Source organism: Leuciscus leuciscus (assembly GCF_965113295.1).
Source record: "Leuciscus leuciscus genome assembly, chromosome: 3".
Taxonomy (NCBI): Eukaryota; Metazoa; Chordata; class Actinopteri; order Cypriniformes; family Leuciscidae; genus Leuciscus; species Leuciscus leuciscus.
In genome coordinates, this window is record NC_138727.1 from 15,921,063 (window position 1) to 15,939,199 (window position 18,137).

An 18,137-nucleotide genomic window follows, 5' to 3' on the forward strand; every position below is an offset into this window, starting at 1 on the left:
CAACAGGCAGGAAATTATAAACCACAGGTTACACATTATAGTTTCTATACAAAAATATGCATGCATGCATGCAGTTTAGTGATTCCTCCAATGCTGCATTTCTTCTGAAATCATGTTCAAAACATCAATATTTGATTATAAATAGTTTATTTGCAGCAATTATTATTTTTTTGCATATTACATTTATTTATTAAATTTATTCAATCATTTATTACTGTAAATAGAAATCTTCTGTAACATTAAAAGTGTCTCCACTGTCACTTTTGATCAATTTAATGCATGCTTGATGAATAAAAGTGTTAATTTCTCTCTCTTTTTTAATCGTACCACACGTTTGAATGGTATCATGGTTTCCACAAAAATATGAAGCAACAGCACAACTGTTTTCAACATAGATAATAATAATAAATGTTTCTTGAACGGCAAATCAGCATTAGGATGATTTCTGAAGGATCATGTGACACTGAAGACTGGAGTCATATAAATAAACAGGAGTAAATAAATTAAATTTGACAATATATTCACATAGAAAATGGCTATTTAAATTGTAACATATTTCACAATATTGCTGTTTTTGCTGCATTTTAAAAAAAAATAAAAGCAGCATTTGTGAGCAGAAGAGACTTATTTCAAAAACATTAAACAATTGTAAGCTAATGTTTCACTGTATATTTTCTGTCTTGTTCGGTGGTAGTTTTTTATTTATTTAATTTTTTACATTGTATAAAATACATGAGGACTTAATGCACAAGTGTTTGTAATTCATAAACCAATCATAAAATTGTCATCAAATATAGGGGAAAAATATTATAGATAATAGTGGTTATTGTTTAGTAGTGTATTTGATATCTTACCAAATCAAAATCAAGAGTTGGGATAAAAAATCTGTCAATTAGACAAAGGTCAGATAAACGCTAGTATTAGACCTGACATTTCTGAAATGATGGCTACGCCCCTGAAATCAAACACAAAGACAACACATTTATACAAAATATTCACCATAAAAAGTTTATTGAATGATACATATTTAAATCTACATATTAATACAAAAAAAGTTTCTGAACAATTTGTATTTAAATTCACAGTTTGATAAAATGACACAGCATAATATTCCCCTTGAACTGTGAAAAATAAAAGTAAATAAAAAAAGACAGAAGATTCACATCTTTTTAAAAATGTATAATATTTGTTTTGGATTAAAAATACATCATAATCATGCTTTCTATAAATTGCCCATTCAGTCATATTATTGCTTTAAAAATATACACTATATATATATTAATATTTCCATTATCCTATCTGATTAGTTCATTTCTGTGAAGTGTATATTAATTTTATATTACAGTTTATATTAGACCGAGAAACAGACGCTTCGTCCTTTTTCTCTGTAATTCTTTTTTTCGTCTCATTAAGGACTTTTTCCTTTCTTATGTAAGTGCCCCCTTGTTCTTTTCCTCCTTCGAAATGTCAAAAATGTCCTTCAGTTGATAAAAGAAATCAGAAAACTGGTCTATTACAAACTGTCAAACTACTATAAGAAAGAGAAAAACAAGGAGATGTAGCCCAAAGCTTCAAACTATTCATAACCCCCCGTTTATAGATATTTGCCATTTCAAATCTATTTTTAAAGTGCACTGTTTCTGTTTACACATTGCCCTTTACAAACATTTGTTCACGTAAAAATGATTCGCAAAACCTACAAACAGAAAAACGAGAGTAGGCTACACTCATCCCTGCATGTATCCATGACTGTCTCACGCGTTAAACATATCTCTCACAAACACATTTTTAGCAGTAAGACAATCTCACCCATAACCTAGATGAACTCACTCTATAAAATAATGCCCTTTATTGAATGGTTCACATTTATCAAACTTCTCCACCTAAACACCCCTCAGTGAAATAAAGATTTTACCCTTTTGCGCCTCAGACACTGGATTTGATAAAACACAAGACGAAACAAAATATTTAGGATTATATGAATATTCATGATTACAGAAATTATTCAAATATGAATAACGGTGAGATTAAGCAAACAGAAGCATTCTATAAGTCCTTGCAACTAATATGTACGTGTTGGAGGATCAAGCGAGCCTATTCGCGGTTAAGTCACTATTTTGACCTCTCAAACATAATTACCTGTATTTTTAGAATGTATGTGGGGTAAAATCATAACTATAATTTCTTTACTAAATCTCAGATTGTGCATGTTGCACACAGTACATAGTACTTACAGTAATAAACTACAGTATTAATTCATGATTACAATGAATAAAACATGTCACTGTTTTACTAGGTTAGTAATAGGTCAGGTGCTCGGAAGCTACTTTTGGGACCAAAAACTATTTCTTTGTCAAAACTTAACTCTTAAGAGTCAGAGTATAATGACTGACAGACCCAATCAAATAGTCAATCAGCTTTGGTCCTTTTCATGGAAACATGAAACACACATGCTGAATACATATACAGGATCTGCGTATACACATTCATTTACCAAGTAATATCTAAAAATTGAAAATTAAAATAAAAAGAGAAAAATTCACATTGTGCAGGTTTGACCCGAGTTGCAACCTAAAACAACATTATAAGTGAAACGGTGTGAAACTGTCTGAGTTGTGTGTGTGACTGGCTACTGACATACTGCATGTGCATTTGCTTGTTTGTGTAGTGCTGTAACTGGCACAATGGGCCCTCTGACCTGCAGAGGGCAAAACAAAACGAGAAAGAGGCGTGTATAGAGAGATAAGGGAGAGAGAGAGTGCTTGGTATCAAGAAAAAGACTTAAAGGTGCCTACAGCTTTGAATTTAAATGCCATTTGATTTTGTATAGATAAGGGTCATATCCACAGAACTATCAGCGTTTCTCCATATCCATAGTAACGCTGAACCTGGACAATAATTATTTTCCTGTAGTAAGAGCTAGCATGGTATAATCCATCAGTTCCACTCTTTCTGCCAATATGCATCGTTTCCAGGACAGGGAGTAGACGGGATACACAAAACGGCCCTTAACATCACGAAGATGAAACTCCTGTTGAGCAGCGGCTTAAAAGAAGGTGCGAGTTCTGCTCCGTTCACGTGTTGCAGTACTGAGCTCACACCAGCAGGTGGCGCTTCTTGTGCAGAGCGAGGTGATCGGAGCGAGAGAAGGTGCGATCACAGTCAGGGCACTGGAATGGCTTTACTCCCGTGTGCTTCCGAAAGTGACGGGTCAGCTCATCAGAGCGGGCGAACTTCCACGTACAGCCTTCCCACATGCACTTGTAGGGCTTCTCTCCTAAACGGCCACACAAAGAGATTGGGAAAGAACGTTCAGAAGAGCATTTATTCATCCGTATGAATAGTATCAGTGTAAGAGTAAATTAGTATTTTTATCTGTATATGGGTCTCTAATAATCTCTAAGATTATAAAAAAAAAAGAATTTGATGATTAAAAAATAGGTGTGTAAGTCTTTGCAATTGTTTTGGTTTCATGCATTTATGAAAAATATTGATACCATTTTCTACAAAAAGATTCTAAAAATGTGAAGAGTTTTAACCATTAAGTCTAAATAAGTATTTTTTGCACCTTGAATAGATGAGTGTAAACAAGTGTAATAAATAATATATATTTTTTAATTCAAACATTGGATGGATGGATGGATGGATGGATGGATGGATGGATGGATGGATGGATGGATGGATGGATGGATGGATGGATAGATGGATGGATGGATGGATGGATGGATGGATGGATGGATGGATGGATAGATGTGCATATATATTTACCTGTATGTGTACGTCTATGAGCTTTCAGGTGGGAGCTTTTGGTATAAACTTTATTGCAGCCGTTGAAGTCACAGCGATGAATTCGACGCTTCTTCGATGGATCTGGAGATTCTACCTTTCGACGTACAATCACAGAGTGTGTGTTTACCCTGTTAAAGACAAAAAAGAAGAATGTATTTATTACTGTAATGGTCTTTGTTTGGAGTGCAGCTCTTTCTTTAACCACCAGGGGTCAGAGTCATAACATTCAGTCGACCTCAAAGCATTGAGTATTGTATGTATTGATGACCTTTGCTCTACATTAGATTTAGTTTAATTACAGTATATGATTTTTGGTGCTGTTATGTACTTCCTTCGTGATTTTTATTAGTAGTGCATGGCTTGCTAAACCAAGACTCATTGCTACTGCTCACACTTAGGCCTTAACCACAAGGCACTTAAGCACGTAACTCGTTCTGAACCATATGTGCTTCAGACATGTTGTGCAACTTGTTAAGGAAAGACTGTGACTGGACTTACAATTTCTGACTGGAAGACAATAAACCAGTTTACATTTTTTTTGTGCATTTTCTTAACAGAAATACCTCTTACTGTAAGTTCTGCCTAAATACGCCCTGTAATTAAATACATCCTGCTTCTCTCTCTCGTCTCTCCATACACCTTACCCTCCCTGTCGGGTTAAGCTACATCGTCTACAGTACACCACTTATTCTCCCACTTACTGACATTTGTTCCTAAAAGTAGTTGTTTTTTGGCTCCGTATCCATTATAAACTTATCACTCCACCTTACTCCTCCCTTCCTCTCTCCATCAAGTGCTCTCTCCACCCTTCCTCGTAAACATTGCTCCATTTTCTTTATTTCACCACTTATTTTTCTTTCAGTCGCACAGTATGTGTCCATAACTGATGATAACACCACACCCATTAGAAGACATCACACATACACATCCACTGTAAAAGTGCACTTATACACACGCACAAAAAAAGAAAAAAGAAAAACTGTCTACACACGTTGTACACGTTCACGTACAGATACGTTCCCACCCCATGTGGGTTTGAAGAATACTTGGAGACACACTGTCTGAAGTGCATGCTTGGGGGATTTTATCAGACCCACAGCAAGAAATATGAGATATAGAAACACACATGCTTTCAGGATTGAAAGAGAATTGTAGGCCAAACCCACTATAAATGAGATCCCATTTTTTAAAAGGTCATGCAGTTTCTTCCTGTATTTAAATGCAGAGAAGAAATGTTTATACTTCTACTGTATAGATAGATAGATAGATAGATAGATAGATAGATAGATAGATAGATAGATAGATAGATAGATAGATAGATAGATAGATAGATAGATAGATAGATAGATAGATAGATAGATAGATAGATAGATAGATAGATAGATAGATAGATAGATAGATAGATAGATAGATAGATAGATAGATAGTGTTTGAGGACTCAGCACTCACTCATTATAACTTGTTGGGCCAGTAATGACGGATGAGGTTATTTCCTGGCTGCTGGGATCCTGAGCGTGTTCAGAGTGGGGCTCAGATTTGATTGGCTTGAGGAGCTCATGGTTGTTTGGGGAATTCTCTGACTTCATTACATGGACTGAAGACAAGACACAAGAGAGAAATCAATCAAACACACCAAAAATATGTAAGGCTATATTAATACAACTGTCACCCATTACAACTCATGATTGTTTGCTTAAGAATCAAATGTGATTATGCCTGTGTGTGATACTGTATGTCAGCCCCTTACACTGTTTGTGGTGAGCAGGATCCTCAGGTGTGATGGGTGAAATCATGATGGAGGGAGGCAGGTGTAGGGAGGGGTAGAGCACAGATAAGGACTGCAGCATTGGAATTACTGGAATGATGCCAGGACTCGATACAATGGGTGTCAAGACCTGCGTCAACAGTAAACCAGAAAACCCAGACGGATAAATGTATGACATCAGATATGTCTGTTAGCCTCTAAGTTTTAGACAAGAAGCCACAAAGACTATTTCATAGTTGATGATATGCCATCATTAATTGTAAATACATGGGTCAGTTGAGCATTACAGGGGTCCTCTCTATGATATACAATAAAGTTCAAAAGTTTTTTGTTTTTTTTAGCAAGGATGCATTAAACTGTTCAAAACCTAAAAAAAAAGATCAGTTTCAACAAAAATATTAAGCAGCACAACTGTTTTCAACATAGAAATGAAGACGAAATATTTCTTAAGCACTAAATCACCATATTAGAATGATTTCTGAAGGATCATGTGACACTGATGATGCTGAAAATTCAGCTTTGCCATCAGGAATGAATTACATTTTAAAATATATTAAAATAGAAAACCATTATTAATTAATTGTTCAGCCTTGGTGAGAATAAGAGACAAAAACATTTTTAAAAAATCATTTTAATTGTAATGACCCCAACTTTTTTATTTGTATGCATGTTTTTCTACATAGTCACAACACTAAACCTTTATTTGGTGGATAATAGGCAGTGAAGCAGTTTTGTTAAGATATTAAATAATAATAATAACATCTATTTTAAATCAGACATTAAGAACATGCTTAGAAGATGTGTATTCAAGTAAATGTATGTATGAATTGCATATCATGTGAACTAGCCAATAAAATCAGACATTTATAGACTGTTTTCATGTATGGTAATACCATGTTTTTTTTACACATGTTGTATTATCATGTAAATACAATGGCATGTGAATACGGTTTTCATTCAGCACCATGGCACCAACGGTAAAGCATCACCCCTATTCTTACCGCAGGCATGGAAAGGGCCAGTGGTGGGGACAGCTGCCTTGTCTGAGATGACCCGCAAGTGCTTCCTGTTCCAGAGCCGGAGCTGAAGAGAGGATGTGTGACTGGACTGCCGCGCTCATAAAAGGATGGAGGAGTGGCTCTAGGTGATGACGATGCCAGAGATGAGGAAGGCGACGAAACGGAGGATCTTTTGCTGACGGTTAAGTCGACAGGTTCGTTCTGGGAGTAATGGACATCCTGGGACTGAGGGTGCGTGTGAGAGGGGCTCCCGTAGGTGTAGTGCTGATAGCTGGGGAAGAAAGGATGGTACAGCTGGGCTGCGGAATTGACCACGGATGATACGACTCCAAATGCCTCAGATGGGGGTTTAATCTGGTATAATGACTGCGAGAGAAAGAGAAAGAGAGACTTTCAACACGCTGTGAACTTGCTAGCATATTTACACATTCACATGTACATAATTACACAAGCACTCATAAAAAGCAGCTGTGCTGAGCAGCAGTTGAGTCTGGGGACTATAAACTGACAAAAAAGACTACTTTGAATGACTGAGTATGAGCCAAATTCAACTTCCCACCCCATATAAACTCCTAACCTAATAAGAAAGGAATGCATGTCCATCTGCAGTTACAGAAAAAGAGAGAAAATGAGAAAGTAAGCAAGTACGAGATGAGTTTTAGAGATACATTTTGAATAATATCTTAAAATAATATACTCATGCAATTCAACAATATCCTTTTAAGTCTCTATAAATGAGTCTCGTGCTATTACCCAGAATTCAAAGATTGCGTGGGGATTCTGCACTTGAACAAACACTCCGATGTCCCAAGACCAGGGTGTTCAGATGGCCATGTGCCAGGCAGCCCATTGTGCGTTAGTTGGTAAGGCAGGTTTGTTATTGGAAACGGAAAGGGACGCATTGTTTTCTTTAAAATCACGTAAACCGGATGCAAAGAACTAGACAAGCATCAGGAAGTGAAGAAACGTTTCAGATCAGTAAAAAAAAAAAAACGTATTTTGTCTAATACACAGAAAAAAAAATTGGTTTCTATAGAAACAAGTGTCACTCAGAAATAAGTAAATTTTACACTTTGAATTAAACGTGACATTTTGGAGTCATTTTCAAGTAGTTTCCTTGTCAAACATACTCCAGTATGTTCCTTTTTAACACTGTAGAAGAGACCTCTATAAAACTTCTGAGAAATTCTTAGTACGATACCAACCATTTCTTTACAACTAATTTATTTACGGATATTTACCCTAACAACTGTACTCACCATGTCTGTATTTATTGAGTCACACATGAGCATGGCTGCTGCCACTGGAATTCTGGGAAATACAGAAAACAAACATTAGTATATCAGTTAGTGGCAAAAGAATCCTGCATCAGAGACGTGTCGTGAGCCATCAGGAAATAATTCTTCATTCCAAGCACACGGAAGCAGAGAAGCATGAGAGAAGTGCTGAAACACTAATCACTTAAAGTACAGGGGAAGTTCAAATGCCCGGGGCAATGAACACTGTTTGTGTGTGGTTGTACATAAGATTGCAACACTATTAGACAGCTTTTTCCACCTGACCCACTTACCCAGTATGGTCTTGGGGAACAGAGATGCCACATCATAGAATTGCTACTAAATGCCACTATTTCATCCTTAGATAATGATTCATTCCCTGATCTTACCACATCTTAGGGTGTTTCTTCAACTTCAGGGTCTTTGTTTTGAATGAACTAATTCAAAAAGTTCAACTAATTCAACTAATTCTAACTTTTTCCCCCTTTGTGTTACATAAGGTTTGCATTAAAACTGTTTTGAAAGCTTTGTTTTTTATTATGTCTTTAGGTATTTTATGGAGATACTAATGTATCAGACCCAGATTTTCAGTCTTGAAATATGATCATTCATCATAAAGATATTAATAATAAACTTTAGCCTAAATATACACTACTGTTCAAAAGTTTGGGGTCAGCAAGATATTAATGTTTTTGGAAGAAATCTCTTACGCTCAACAGTGCTGCTTTTATTTGATAAAAAATACAGTAAAAACAGTAATATGGGGAAATATTATTACAAATTAAAATCACTGGTTTTTATTTTAATATATTTTAAAATGTAATTTATACCTGTAATGGCAAAGCTGAATTTTCAGCACACATTACATAGTGTCACATGATCCTTCAGATATTTATTTGCATTTATTTAAAATAGAAATCTTTTAGGACATTATAAATGTCTTTACTGACACTTTTAATACACACTTTCACTCTCTCTCAAAAAAAGGAAAAATCTTACTTTGACCGCAAAATTTTTATAGTGTATATAAATAAATAAATAAATAATAAAAAAAATCACATAAATAAAATATAAATTAATTAATTGTAAACTATACGATAACTTGATCAAAATGTTTAATATTAATATTACTATAATTTGTGAAAATATATCAATTTTACAAATGAATCAGATAAAATAAAAATATTTACACAACATATTACTGTCTTTCGGTTCATCATTTCCACCACAATCTGCAGTTAAGTTTATTCAAAGCATGGTTGAAATTAAATATGAGGCATGAAAAAAGATAAAGACATCTCTTGAATTAATCTTAGCAAGACAAAAGAGTCTATTTTGACTATTTTATTCAAAATATGTTAAAATGTCATTTCCACCACAGAACGCTATTAAATAAGATAGGCCTACATGTTTTGAGATGTGATAGAAAAGATTAAAAAAAAAAATGATGTGATGCCTGATTTGATGTTGTAAGCTGAAATTAAATGAACTAGTGAGAGTGTGAAAAGTGTATTTTAAGAAAGTTTATTTTGTAAAAGTCCACAGGATCAAAAGTGCCCATACTGTAGTAGAATAGAAATAAAGCTAACAAGTCTACAATGCACAAAGGAAAGAGATGAAAGGTCTACAGCAGCACCAGTACATCAAGCATCTTACATATGAGCATGAGTTCTTGTGAACACAAAAGAGACAAATATATTTAGCTGAACTTTCAGTGCGTTTTGTCTGAGCGCACAAAGACCGACACAAAAATGCAGGTGCTAAAGTCTACAGGTAGGTACTGGCTACCATTTCTATTTCCAAAAGTTAAAGTAAAATGACCCACAGGACTTGTTTTCATTGGAATTCAGTGGAGTGCGTGGACTCAGTAAGGCAGAAACGGGATGTGGGACACTTCATCAGTGAGCCGTGAGACTGGCTTAATGATATGTGAGTGCTTTTACAGTCCAAAGTCTGAGAGAGAGAGAGAGAGAGAGAGAGAGGAAGAGAGAGAGAGAGGGGTGAATGTAAAGTCTCTTTTTACAATCATTAACCCAGGGTGGTGCTGGTAACACACATGCACATGCACGCACACACACGCAGAACAATTCGGATCTACTGAAGGTCTACTGAGTTCAGATACACTCCCAGCAAATTCAGTCTTTCTGAGATTTCAGACACACATATACCTGTAAACAGGACTACTATTGCAAGAGACAGTGGCGCTCACACACGTGCACAGGCTTGGGAAGCACTCCCAATGGCCCCAGGGTCAGGTGTGGGTTAAGAAAACAACATACAGTACTAGAACATACACACAAATACAGACATACTCATCCAAACCTCAAATCAACAGTATATAGCTAAAGAGATACCAAAACAAAAGACAAGACACAAAAGATGACTTAAACTTAAACGCTATATTCAAAACATCAGTTTGAATACTTTACTAAGCAGACGATTTTGTAACTAGACACTGTTGTGTTTTAAATTAATAGATCAGCCAATAATGAAAGTTCTGCCATTATTGATTCACTCTCATGTTAAAGCCTGTATGGCTTTCTTTCTTCCATTAGACACAGTAGAACAATGTACTGTTCTTTTCCATACAATGAAAGTGAATGGGGACAGATGCTACCAAGCTGCAAAAATGACAAAAAAGCATTACACTCCTCTCATATTTCATTTGTAATTCCGCATACTGTATGTGACCCTATAGGACGTCACGTATATACCCGCGACCCTACACAGGACAACCGGTTTGAAAAATGGATGGATGGATCGATGGGGGAAAAACTAAAGTTACATATAGGTTTTGCCAAAATAATTGGTTCAACTAACCTCACATTTATAAAACTGCATGAGCAGAACCATCTTTAGGAATTTGATGTTAGTCAAGCTCCTGTAAGAAAGAACTGTTTGAAAGTTTGGGTTCAGTAAGATTTGTTAAAGTCTCTTATGCTCATCAAAGGTGCATTTATTTGACCAAAACCATAAAAACAGTAAAATTCAGAAAATATTATTACAATTTAATTTTCTATATTCATTTCTTTTCAAATGTAATTTATTCCTGTGATGGGAAAGCTGAAATTTAGCAGCCAGTGTTCAGTGTCACATGATCCTGAATAAATCATTCTAATACGCTGATTTAGCTGCTCAAGAAAGATTTCTTATTATTATCAATGTTGAAAACAGTTGTGCTGCTTAATATTTTTGTGGAAACCGTGAGACATTTTTTTTTCAGCATTATTTGATGAAAAGAACATTAAAAAAGAACAGCATTTATTGGAAATAATGTCAAATGTCTTTACTATCACTTGATCGACTCAATGCATTTCATTCAATGCAATGAAAAAAAGTATTAATTTCCTTTTTTTAAAAAGCCATCTTATTGAACCCACGATATATAAACGATATTGTACACTTATCAAAGCACTGCTTTTCTTTTCAACTTGTCTGCAGAAGCATCAAAGCCTGCTAAGCTCATTCTTAAGAAATCTTAGTCAAACAAACAGTCCTTTTCCAAATAAGAGAAACCGTTTTTATATCACCATCGTTGTTGAACGGGGACAGTTTTTATGTATGAGTTTTTCTATATGAATTTTGTTGTGTTTTTCTCAAAGGGGTGAAGAAGTTCTTTATAAGACAATGATAAAGTGAGGTAGAGAGAGAGCTGTCACAACCACAATGTCCTCCAGGCTTGGCAGAGTTTAAGTGAACCCGTTACACTGCTAACAACAATACACACACACAGATAAACTCACGCAACCGGCAATTAAACTTAACAGACTCATAAAATGCAGAGGTTGGTACACGCTCCAATAGATGCAGTTAATACGGTGTGCCAACTTGCGCAAGACTTCATAACACATCAAATACCAATAATTATAATTCTCTACAACCCATTAAATTAAGTTGTTTAAATACTTAATTTTACTATAATTATAGTTTTTGTAAGTTTATAACTCAATCTGTTTCTACCCTCTGCTCTGTCATGTCACATTATCACTTTAACTTCACATTTCCAATCTCTTTAGAGTTTAGTGTGACTATTAATTCTTTTTCTTGACCTCAGGCGGTGTGAATGAGTAGTTCAGACTGTTCGACTCTCTCTGTCAAATCTACCATGTGTGATACTTTATAAATCACACACGCTCTTCACTCAACATTGCAGACCAGTGAAAAGTAGGCAAATCCATTAAGGCACACACACACTCAAAACCACAAAACGGCAGTGTTACGCTCTAATGCAGTTTCCTAGTGGTGAGGAATGGTCCAGCTTGCTGACATGGAGAAAATACGAAAACCAAAATTACAAAGTGCAGAATCTAATAGCAAGCCCATGTAAAACCCAAAACCGAACTAAACAGCACTGGTTCAATGCACACAACCCGTCAATAACCACCGCTCTCAGATAACAGATAGCTTTTTCTGCCAGGTGTCTGAGAAATGCTTGCCCAGCTAACAGGGAATGTTCTCAGAACTTTTGGACGTTCTGGCAAGGTTCTCTCAAAGTTATGAACAAACTTTCCTCCAGTAATGTTAACAGAACGCTCTTTCAAAGTTATCTGGTCTTTAAAGGGGCTATATGTAAGATTTTCATGTATTAATAGCTTTTTTTATTGCCAGTAAACAGCTTGTAATGAAACTTAAAAAGTGAGACCTTCCCCAACTTCCTAGGTTTTCTATTAAACTGATTTTTATGTGAAGGACTCGGGACGCTTTTGCCGGGAAAATCAAAACGATGTGATGTTCACGTGAGCTCAAGAGAGCCTCTCTTCCAGTGTTGCCAAGTTCGCTTGCCAAGAGCCAACACTAACTATTGTAAGTTGTTGCTGAGGGTTGATCTTTTTCTGCGGGTTAAACTTCAGTCTCTTGTAAGTTGCAGTTCACTTAACGGCCAACGGTGTCGCTAATAATAAGGGTTTCTGAAAACATGGAATTTAAAGAACATTCAAAAATAATGTTTTTATAACTTAATGGAAATGTGAGTAAAACATTCTTAGAACATTTTTGTAAGATAAGATCTGAGATTGAAAGAGATCCCAATGTGGAAAACTTTATAGGGCAGGCTTCTATTTGACTAAAAGATTAGATCAGATTAGACTAAAATTTAGACCGAAGACCAAATTTAGCAAGAAGGCCACAGTGTGTCTGTTATTGTTTCCATAGTGAGATTAACACATAGAGGAGCTCTGCTACATGGGGGCCATATTTTCCTTTCTTGCCTTTTCTCAAACTAAAGAAAAAGAGAAAGAGACATGGGGAGAGAGAGAGAGAGAGAGAGAGAGAGAGAGAGAGAGAGAGAGAGAGAGAGAGAGCATTTTAACAATGGAATGCGGCTCTGAAAACGATCCTCTTTTGTAGTGGATTGTTTGTGTGTGCATTGCGATAACATCAGAGTATTGATCTAAGGAAAGAGTCGTGTAAGTGGGTGGAGGTTCCAGTCGTGTGTGTGTTAGTGTGTGAGTGTGTGTGTTCACTCCCCCTAGGCAGCCTCCCCTCAAATGCTGAAAACAGGAAAAGAGGCTCCATATGCCAGATGGAATGTCTGACGCAAACCTCAGCCTTGAAACAAAGCTCAGAATACAGCTGACCATGGGACTTGGACTATGTCTATGAGTTTTATTGTATTTGATTTTTACACCTAAAATGTTATGTCAACCATGCACATACAGTGCACCTAATCTTCATACAGTCCAAATTGTGGATGCAGGCTGGCCTATTATGAATAGCTGAACATACACACACACTCTAAATATAGCCCAAGCTGATCAAAACCAAAATTAATTACCGCATAAGCCAGAATGGGGCTTGAAGCCATGGTAAATCATATTTTTGACTTTAATAAAGTTGGATGGTACCACATTAAGACCTGTGAATGTATATTCAACAAAAATCTTGCCAAATGAATTGAGAGCATATTCAAAAATCTATATATACTGTAGGTCTAATAAAACATATGAATCAAGGTGTCATGAGTCATGACATGTACATAAACTGAAGACCTGACAAGTATTAATGCAATACTGTTATTGTTAATATTTAAACTTATTATAAGGAGTCGCAGATAAATTCTCTTAACTTCCTAACACAGAAATGTGACAAAATAAATGTTTAATAAAAAAATGCAACTGAGCAAAAGTCGCACATCAACATGATCCTGCACACAAGTTGCTATGGCTGTACAGTGCATTTAATTTGCCTGAATATTACATTTGCATACCGCTCTGGCACTGATCATAAATGGACTGTGTTAATTAATTTTGCTGATACAAGATTAAAGTCCAGCCAAGAACACAGTCTCAGTACAACTACATCAGTGGCAGTAGGTACAGCTTGGTTTGAGCAATAAAACAATAAGTGCCAAAAAAGCAATATTATAACTCACAATAATCAAAACAAACACATGAGATGCCTACATGTCAATGACTTGGCCCTCATTATTTTGAAGTTGTTCAAAAATGCAATTCCTACAATAAAAATGTAAATGACTTCTTTGCCGGACAAATTCTCAATTCAAGTAATTTTGACTTTGTGATATTGTTAAAGTAAAAATGTTTAGGTGGGGTAACTGTCCGAAGATTGTAAAAAGAAAAGTATAGCCTGCAGTAAAATAGAAAGGACCCCTTTCTTGATCATTAAATGTTTAAAAATATCACATATTTTAACGTTTTACAAATATTATTATGTTGTTGGGTCAAATGGAGTAGCCCCAATTCAACTTCTTACTATTAAAGACTTAATGTCAGAATGTTTATAAAACGTTTATTGAATAATGCTAAAGTTGTGTACACACGTTTTTTCAAGGGAAAAAACAATGTTTTGATATTTTTTTTACACGACATTTTAGAGTAATTAAATTATTATTATATTATTATTATTATTATGACAATTTGTGTGTGTGCGTGTGTGTAGAAAATTGTCTAAAAAAATTCTCCATCCAAACATGAAAACAAAGATGACATTTCTGAGAGATTGGCACATACCCTGTAAAAAATGTGGCTGCGACTAGTTATAACAACTTAAAATGTGTTGAGATAACTTAAATATCCAACTTAACTAAAGTTAACTAAACTTAATATTTTAAGTCAAGCATGAACACATACTTTTTAAAGTTGAAACAATATTGGATTTTAAGTTGTGATAAATAATCACAGCAATTTGTTTTTTACAGTCTATGTAAAACAAAGATTTCTCGTTGCCATCATCTCGGACATCCTTATTTCACATTGACCCATTTGTCAGAACTATCGTAGAAAAGTCCACTTTCTATAAAAGGGCAGAAGACATGTAGGTCTGTTTTACTTATACACACGTGTGTAAGTAGCTAGGCTATTTTGTTTTAATTTATTAAATATTAATTTATTTAAAAAATAAGAGTTTAAAATGGAGTGAAATGTTAGTTTACAACAGCAGGAGCAGGAGAATGGTTTGTTTCTACTTATCTGAAGACAGTCAATGTTATTTAATAAAGATATAGTAACATAGCCTTACTTACATGTCAGTAAATATTCCTCAAGTTAAAAGTGCGCCGTTATGAAAGACCACAGACGACAGACGACCCGAATCACGATAGCATGAAACACATCCAAATGACACACTTGCATTAAGGCAGAGGCCGAAAACTTTCCAGAGTGTTACGAAACAACTTCTTCTCCAAGCGTTTAAAGTGTCCTGAGTGAATTTAGCGTCTATCACATGATTAAGGCCGGGCGGGAGGGCGCTCGCGGGAGGTGAGGGTGGGGCGCGCTCACGGGCGCGCTCTTGGCTTCAGATACGCTTAGCACGGAGACAGGAGGGGCAGAAGAGAAAGGGCTGGGTGTATGTGTGTGTGTGTGTGTGTGTGTGTGTGTGTGTGTGTGTGTGTGTGTGTGTGTGTGTGTGTGTGTGTGTGTGTGTGTGTGTGTGTGTGTGTGTGTGTGTGTGTGTGTGTGTGCCTGCCTCTCCCTCTCCGCCCTTTCCTTCCTTCTATGTTTGTCTCTCTCTATCTCTCCTCTTTCCCTTCCTGACAAGACACGCCTCACAGAGTTTCAAAGATCTAACGAGCATGGATAAAGGTCGCCTGGTTCTGCAACAATGAAAGAATACAAATGACTTACATAATTTACTAATTATACACTCTTTATTGTAAAATGTTTGATCATGTTAATAAAAGGTGCATAAAGAACGCAGGGGGCCAGGTTCAAGTTCATCACTCACTCACTCACTCACACACACACATGCATTTTCATGTTTTATGGGGACTTTATAGACAAAATGATTTTTACACTGTACAAACTGTATATTCTATCCCCTACACTAACTCTACACCTAAACCTACCCATCACATAAAACTTTCTGCATTTTTACATTTTCAAAAAAACATTATTTAGTTAATTATAAGCTGTTTTCCTCATTTTGGACCAAAAAAAATTTCCTCATTTTGGACCAAAACTTGGATAGTGTGATCTTTGTGGGGACATTTTGTCCCCATAATGTAGGGTTCACCAGGCCGCACACCGACATACAGACACACACACACACAAATACTGTATATAATACCATAATATAGTGAAAGTAGCCTATACTAACACACATTAAGATTACTGAACCTGTCAGTCAATCAAAGGTGTGTATAGTTATTAAAGATAATATGGACTGGAGTTATGCCAAGTCATCATCAACAATAGCATACCTGATGACGCCAGTGCACATAAACCCAACCTGTGTCTATTACCCGTAATAATAAAGCAAACATTTCAGATTACCAGACCTTTGCCAGAATTACTCTCGTCCCCAACACTCTCACCTTCTCACCCACCCACATCTCTCTCTATGTGTTTTTCGCAAACACCTGCCATAACAACACTGCACAACTATGAATTTATTTTATTTTTTATTTTGACAGTTAGGGGTGTGGAAGTGGAACTGGCAAAACTCCAAGCAAACAAGTTTGTTTGTACGCATGTAGCTATTCATTATTGTACAAAAGTCTGTGCTTTTGCCTACTTTCATCTAATTCAAGGGTGTGAAATGATTATGAAATGTGTGTGTGTGTGTGTGTGTACTCGTGTCATGAGGAAACAAGCTTATAAATCATACAGAATGGGGGGGGGGGGTTAGTGTAAGGGCAGATAATGTTTGTACAGTATAAAAACCATTACGTCTATGGAGAAGCTACAGCTATAGGCAGGATTGTCATTGATATTTGTGTGACAGCCTGTTTTTCAATTATTAATTAGTGAAACAATGGCGAATGGCGTCATTTTTCTTTGTAAACACCTTGCCCAAAATATTTTCAGGTTAGTCGAGTTGGGCAAAAATCTGTAATAGAAAAGATGCTCCGGAAACTCTGTGCTTTCATCTGGTTTACACCATCAAATAAATGTTATAAAGTAAAAGTTAAACACTCTTGAAATGAGTTAGCTAATAACTTTACAACTTCTGTGAGCCTAAAATAGAATGCTAAAATATTTTTAGACTGTTATTTGAAGTATGATCTCATAAAGGACATGATGTCATAGACTCATTTCTTCCAGCCAATGATAATTTATCTCATGGTGTCATGGAGGATGGAACATTTACACTTATCTTATCTCACTCAGGGCTTTGTGAACAATAAAACTGGCCTTCTCAATAGCCAATAACAATACAATAAAATGCCTTCAACAAAAAAGATTCAAACGATTTTCAATAATCAATTTTTTTCCTGTAGTGTCAATTTACAGAGCTGTTTTCTGAGGAATCGGAGGAAGCTCAGATTGTAATTGAACATATAGACATATCCGAACACAAGTTAATCCACAAGCACATACACGTTTAGCATATATATACAGTGTGAAACCAAACACCCACATTATTTTCTCTGTAAAACATGCACACAATGGAATGTTCTGTTGAAACTTACAAAACCCCCACGGCTGAGATGATGTTGGAAAAAAAAAAAAAGACGAAAATGAGATGGTGACCAAAAATGCAAATATCTGAAACGTGACCGTGAGCCAGTTAACAGTGTAGTTTTTACTTTGTATTATTATGATTGCTGTTTTCTGTTTGATCGTTAATAGTTAAGTCAAATTTATTTGTATAAATGTTTCAAAGAGCTTTACAGAAAGTACTTGACTGGATTTGTTTAAACATTATAGCGTTTTAATTAGAAAAGGAAATGGATGAATTGTTGACAATAAAATGAATAGATTTGAAACAACACATTAACAATCAATGGAAAGTTCACAATGTACAGCCAATGAATGTTTTCATGGATTCTAATGTAGTTTACGAAGACCACAAGTGATTGGAGAAAATAAGTATAACAGTTGAATCACA

General features: G+C 35.7%; 1 protein-coding gene across 1 annotated transcript; it reads right to left on the minus strand.

Annotated features, from left to right (window-relative positions):
* Window positions 1–994: 994 nt before the first annotated feature.
* klf3 (Kruppel like factor 3 (basic)) lies at window positions 995–15,559 on the minus strand. Its single transcript, XM_082164441.1, has 7 exons — window positions 15,331–15,559; window positions 7,833–7,884; window positions 6,556–6,939; window positions 5,537–5,684; window positions 5,239–5,383; window positions 3,769–3,917; window positions 995–3,277 (listed from the first exon to the last, which is right to left on the minus strand). The coding sequence occupies exons 2-7, from the start codon at window positions 7,863–7,865 to the stop codon at window positions 3,096–3,098; spliced, it is 1,041 nt and encodes a 346-aa protein (XP_082020567.1). The 5' UTR covers window positions 7,866–7,884; window positions 15,331–15,559; the 3' UTR covers window positions 995–3,095.
* Window positions 15,560–18,137: the final 2,578 nt, after the last annotated feature.

What these genes read in the sequence shown, in the direction of transcription:
- klf3 (XM_082164441.1), bottom strand. Translation starts at nt 7,865, where the DNA reads ATGCTCATGTGTGACTCAATAAATACAGACATG. An exon ending in TGGCCCTTTCCATGCCTGCG is followed by an intron (nt 5,685 to 6,555) that starts GTAAGAATAGGG and finishes CTGTTGACGCAG; the next exon opens with GTCTTGACACCCATTGTATC. An exon ending in TCCTGCTCACCACAAACAGT is followed by an intron (nt 5,384 to 5,536) that starts GTAAGGGGCTGA and finishes TCTTGTCTTCAG; the next exon opens with TCCATGTAATGAAGTCAGAG.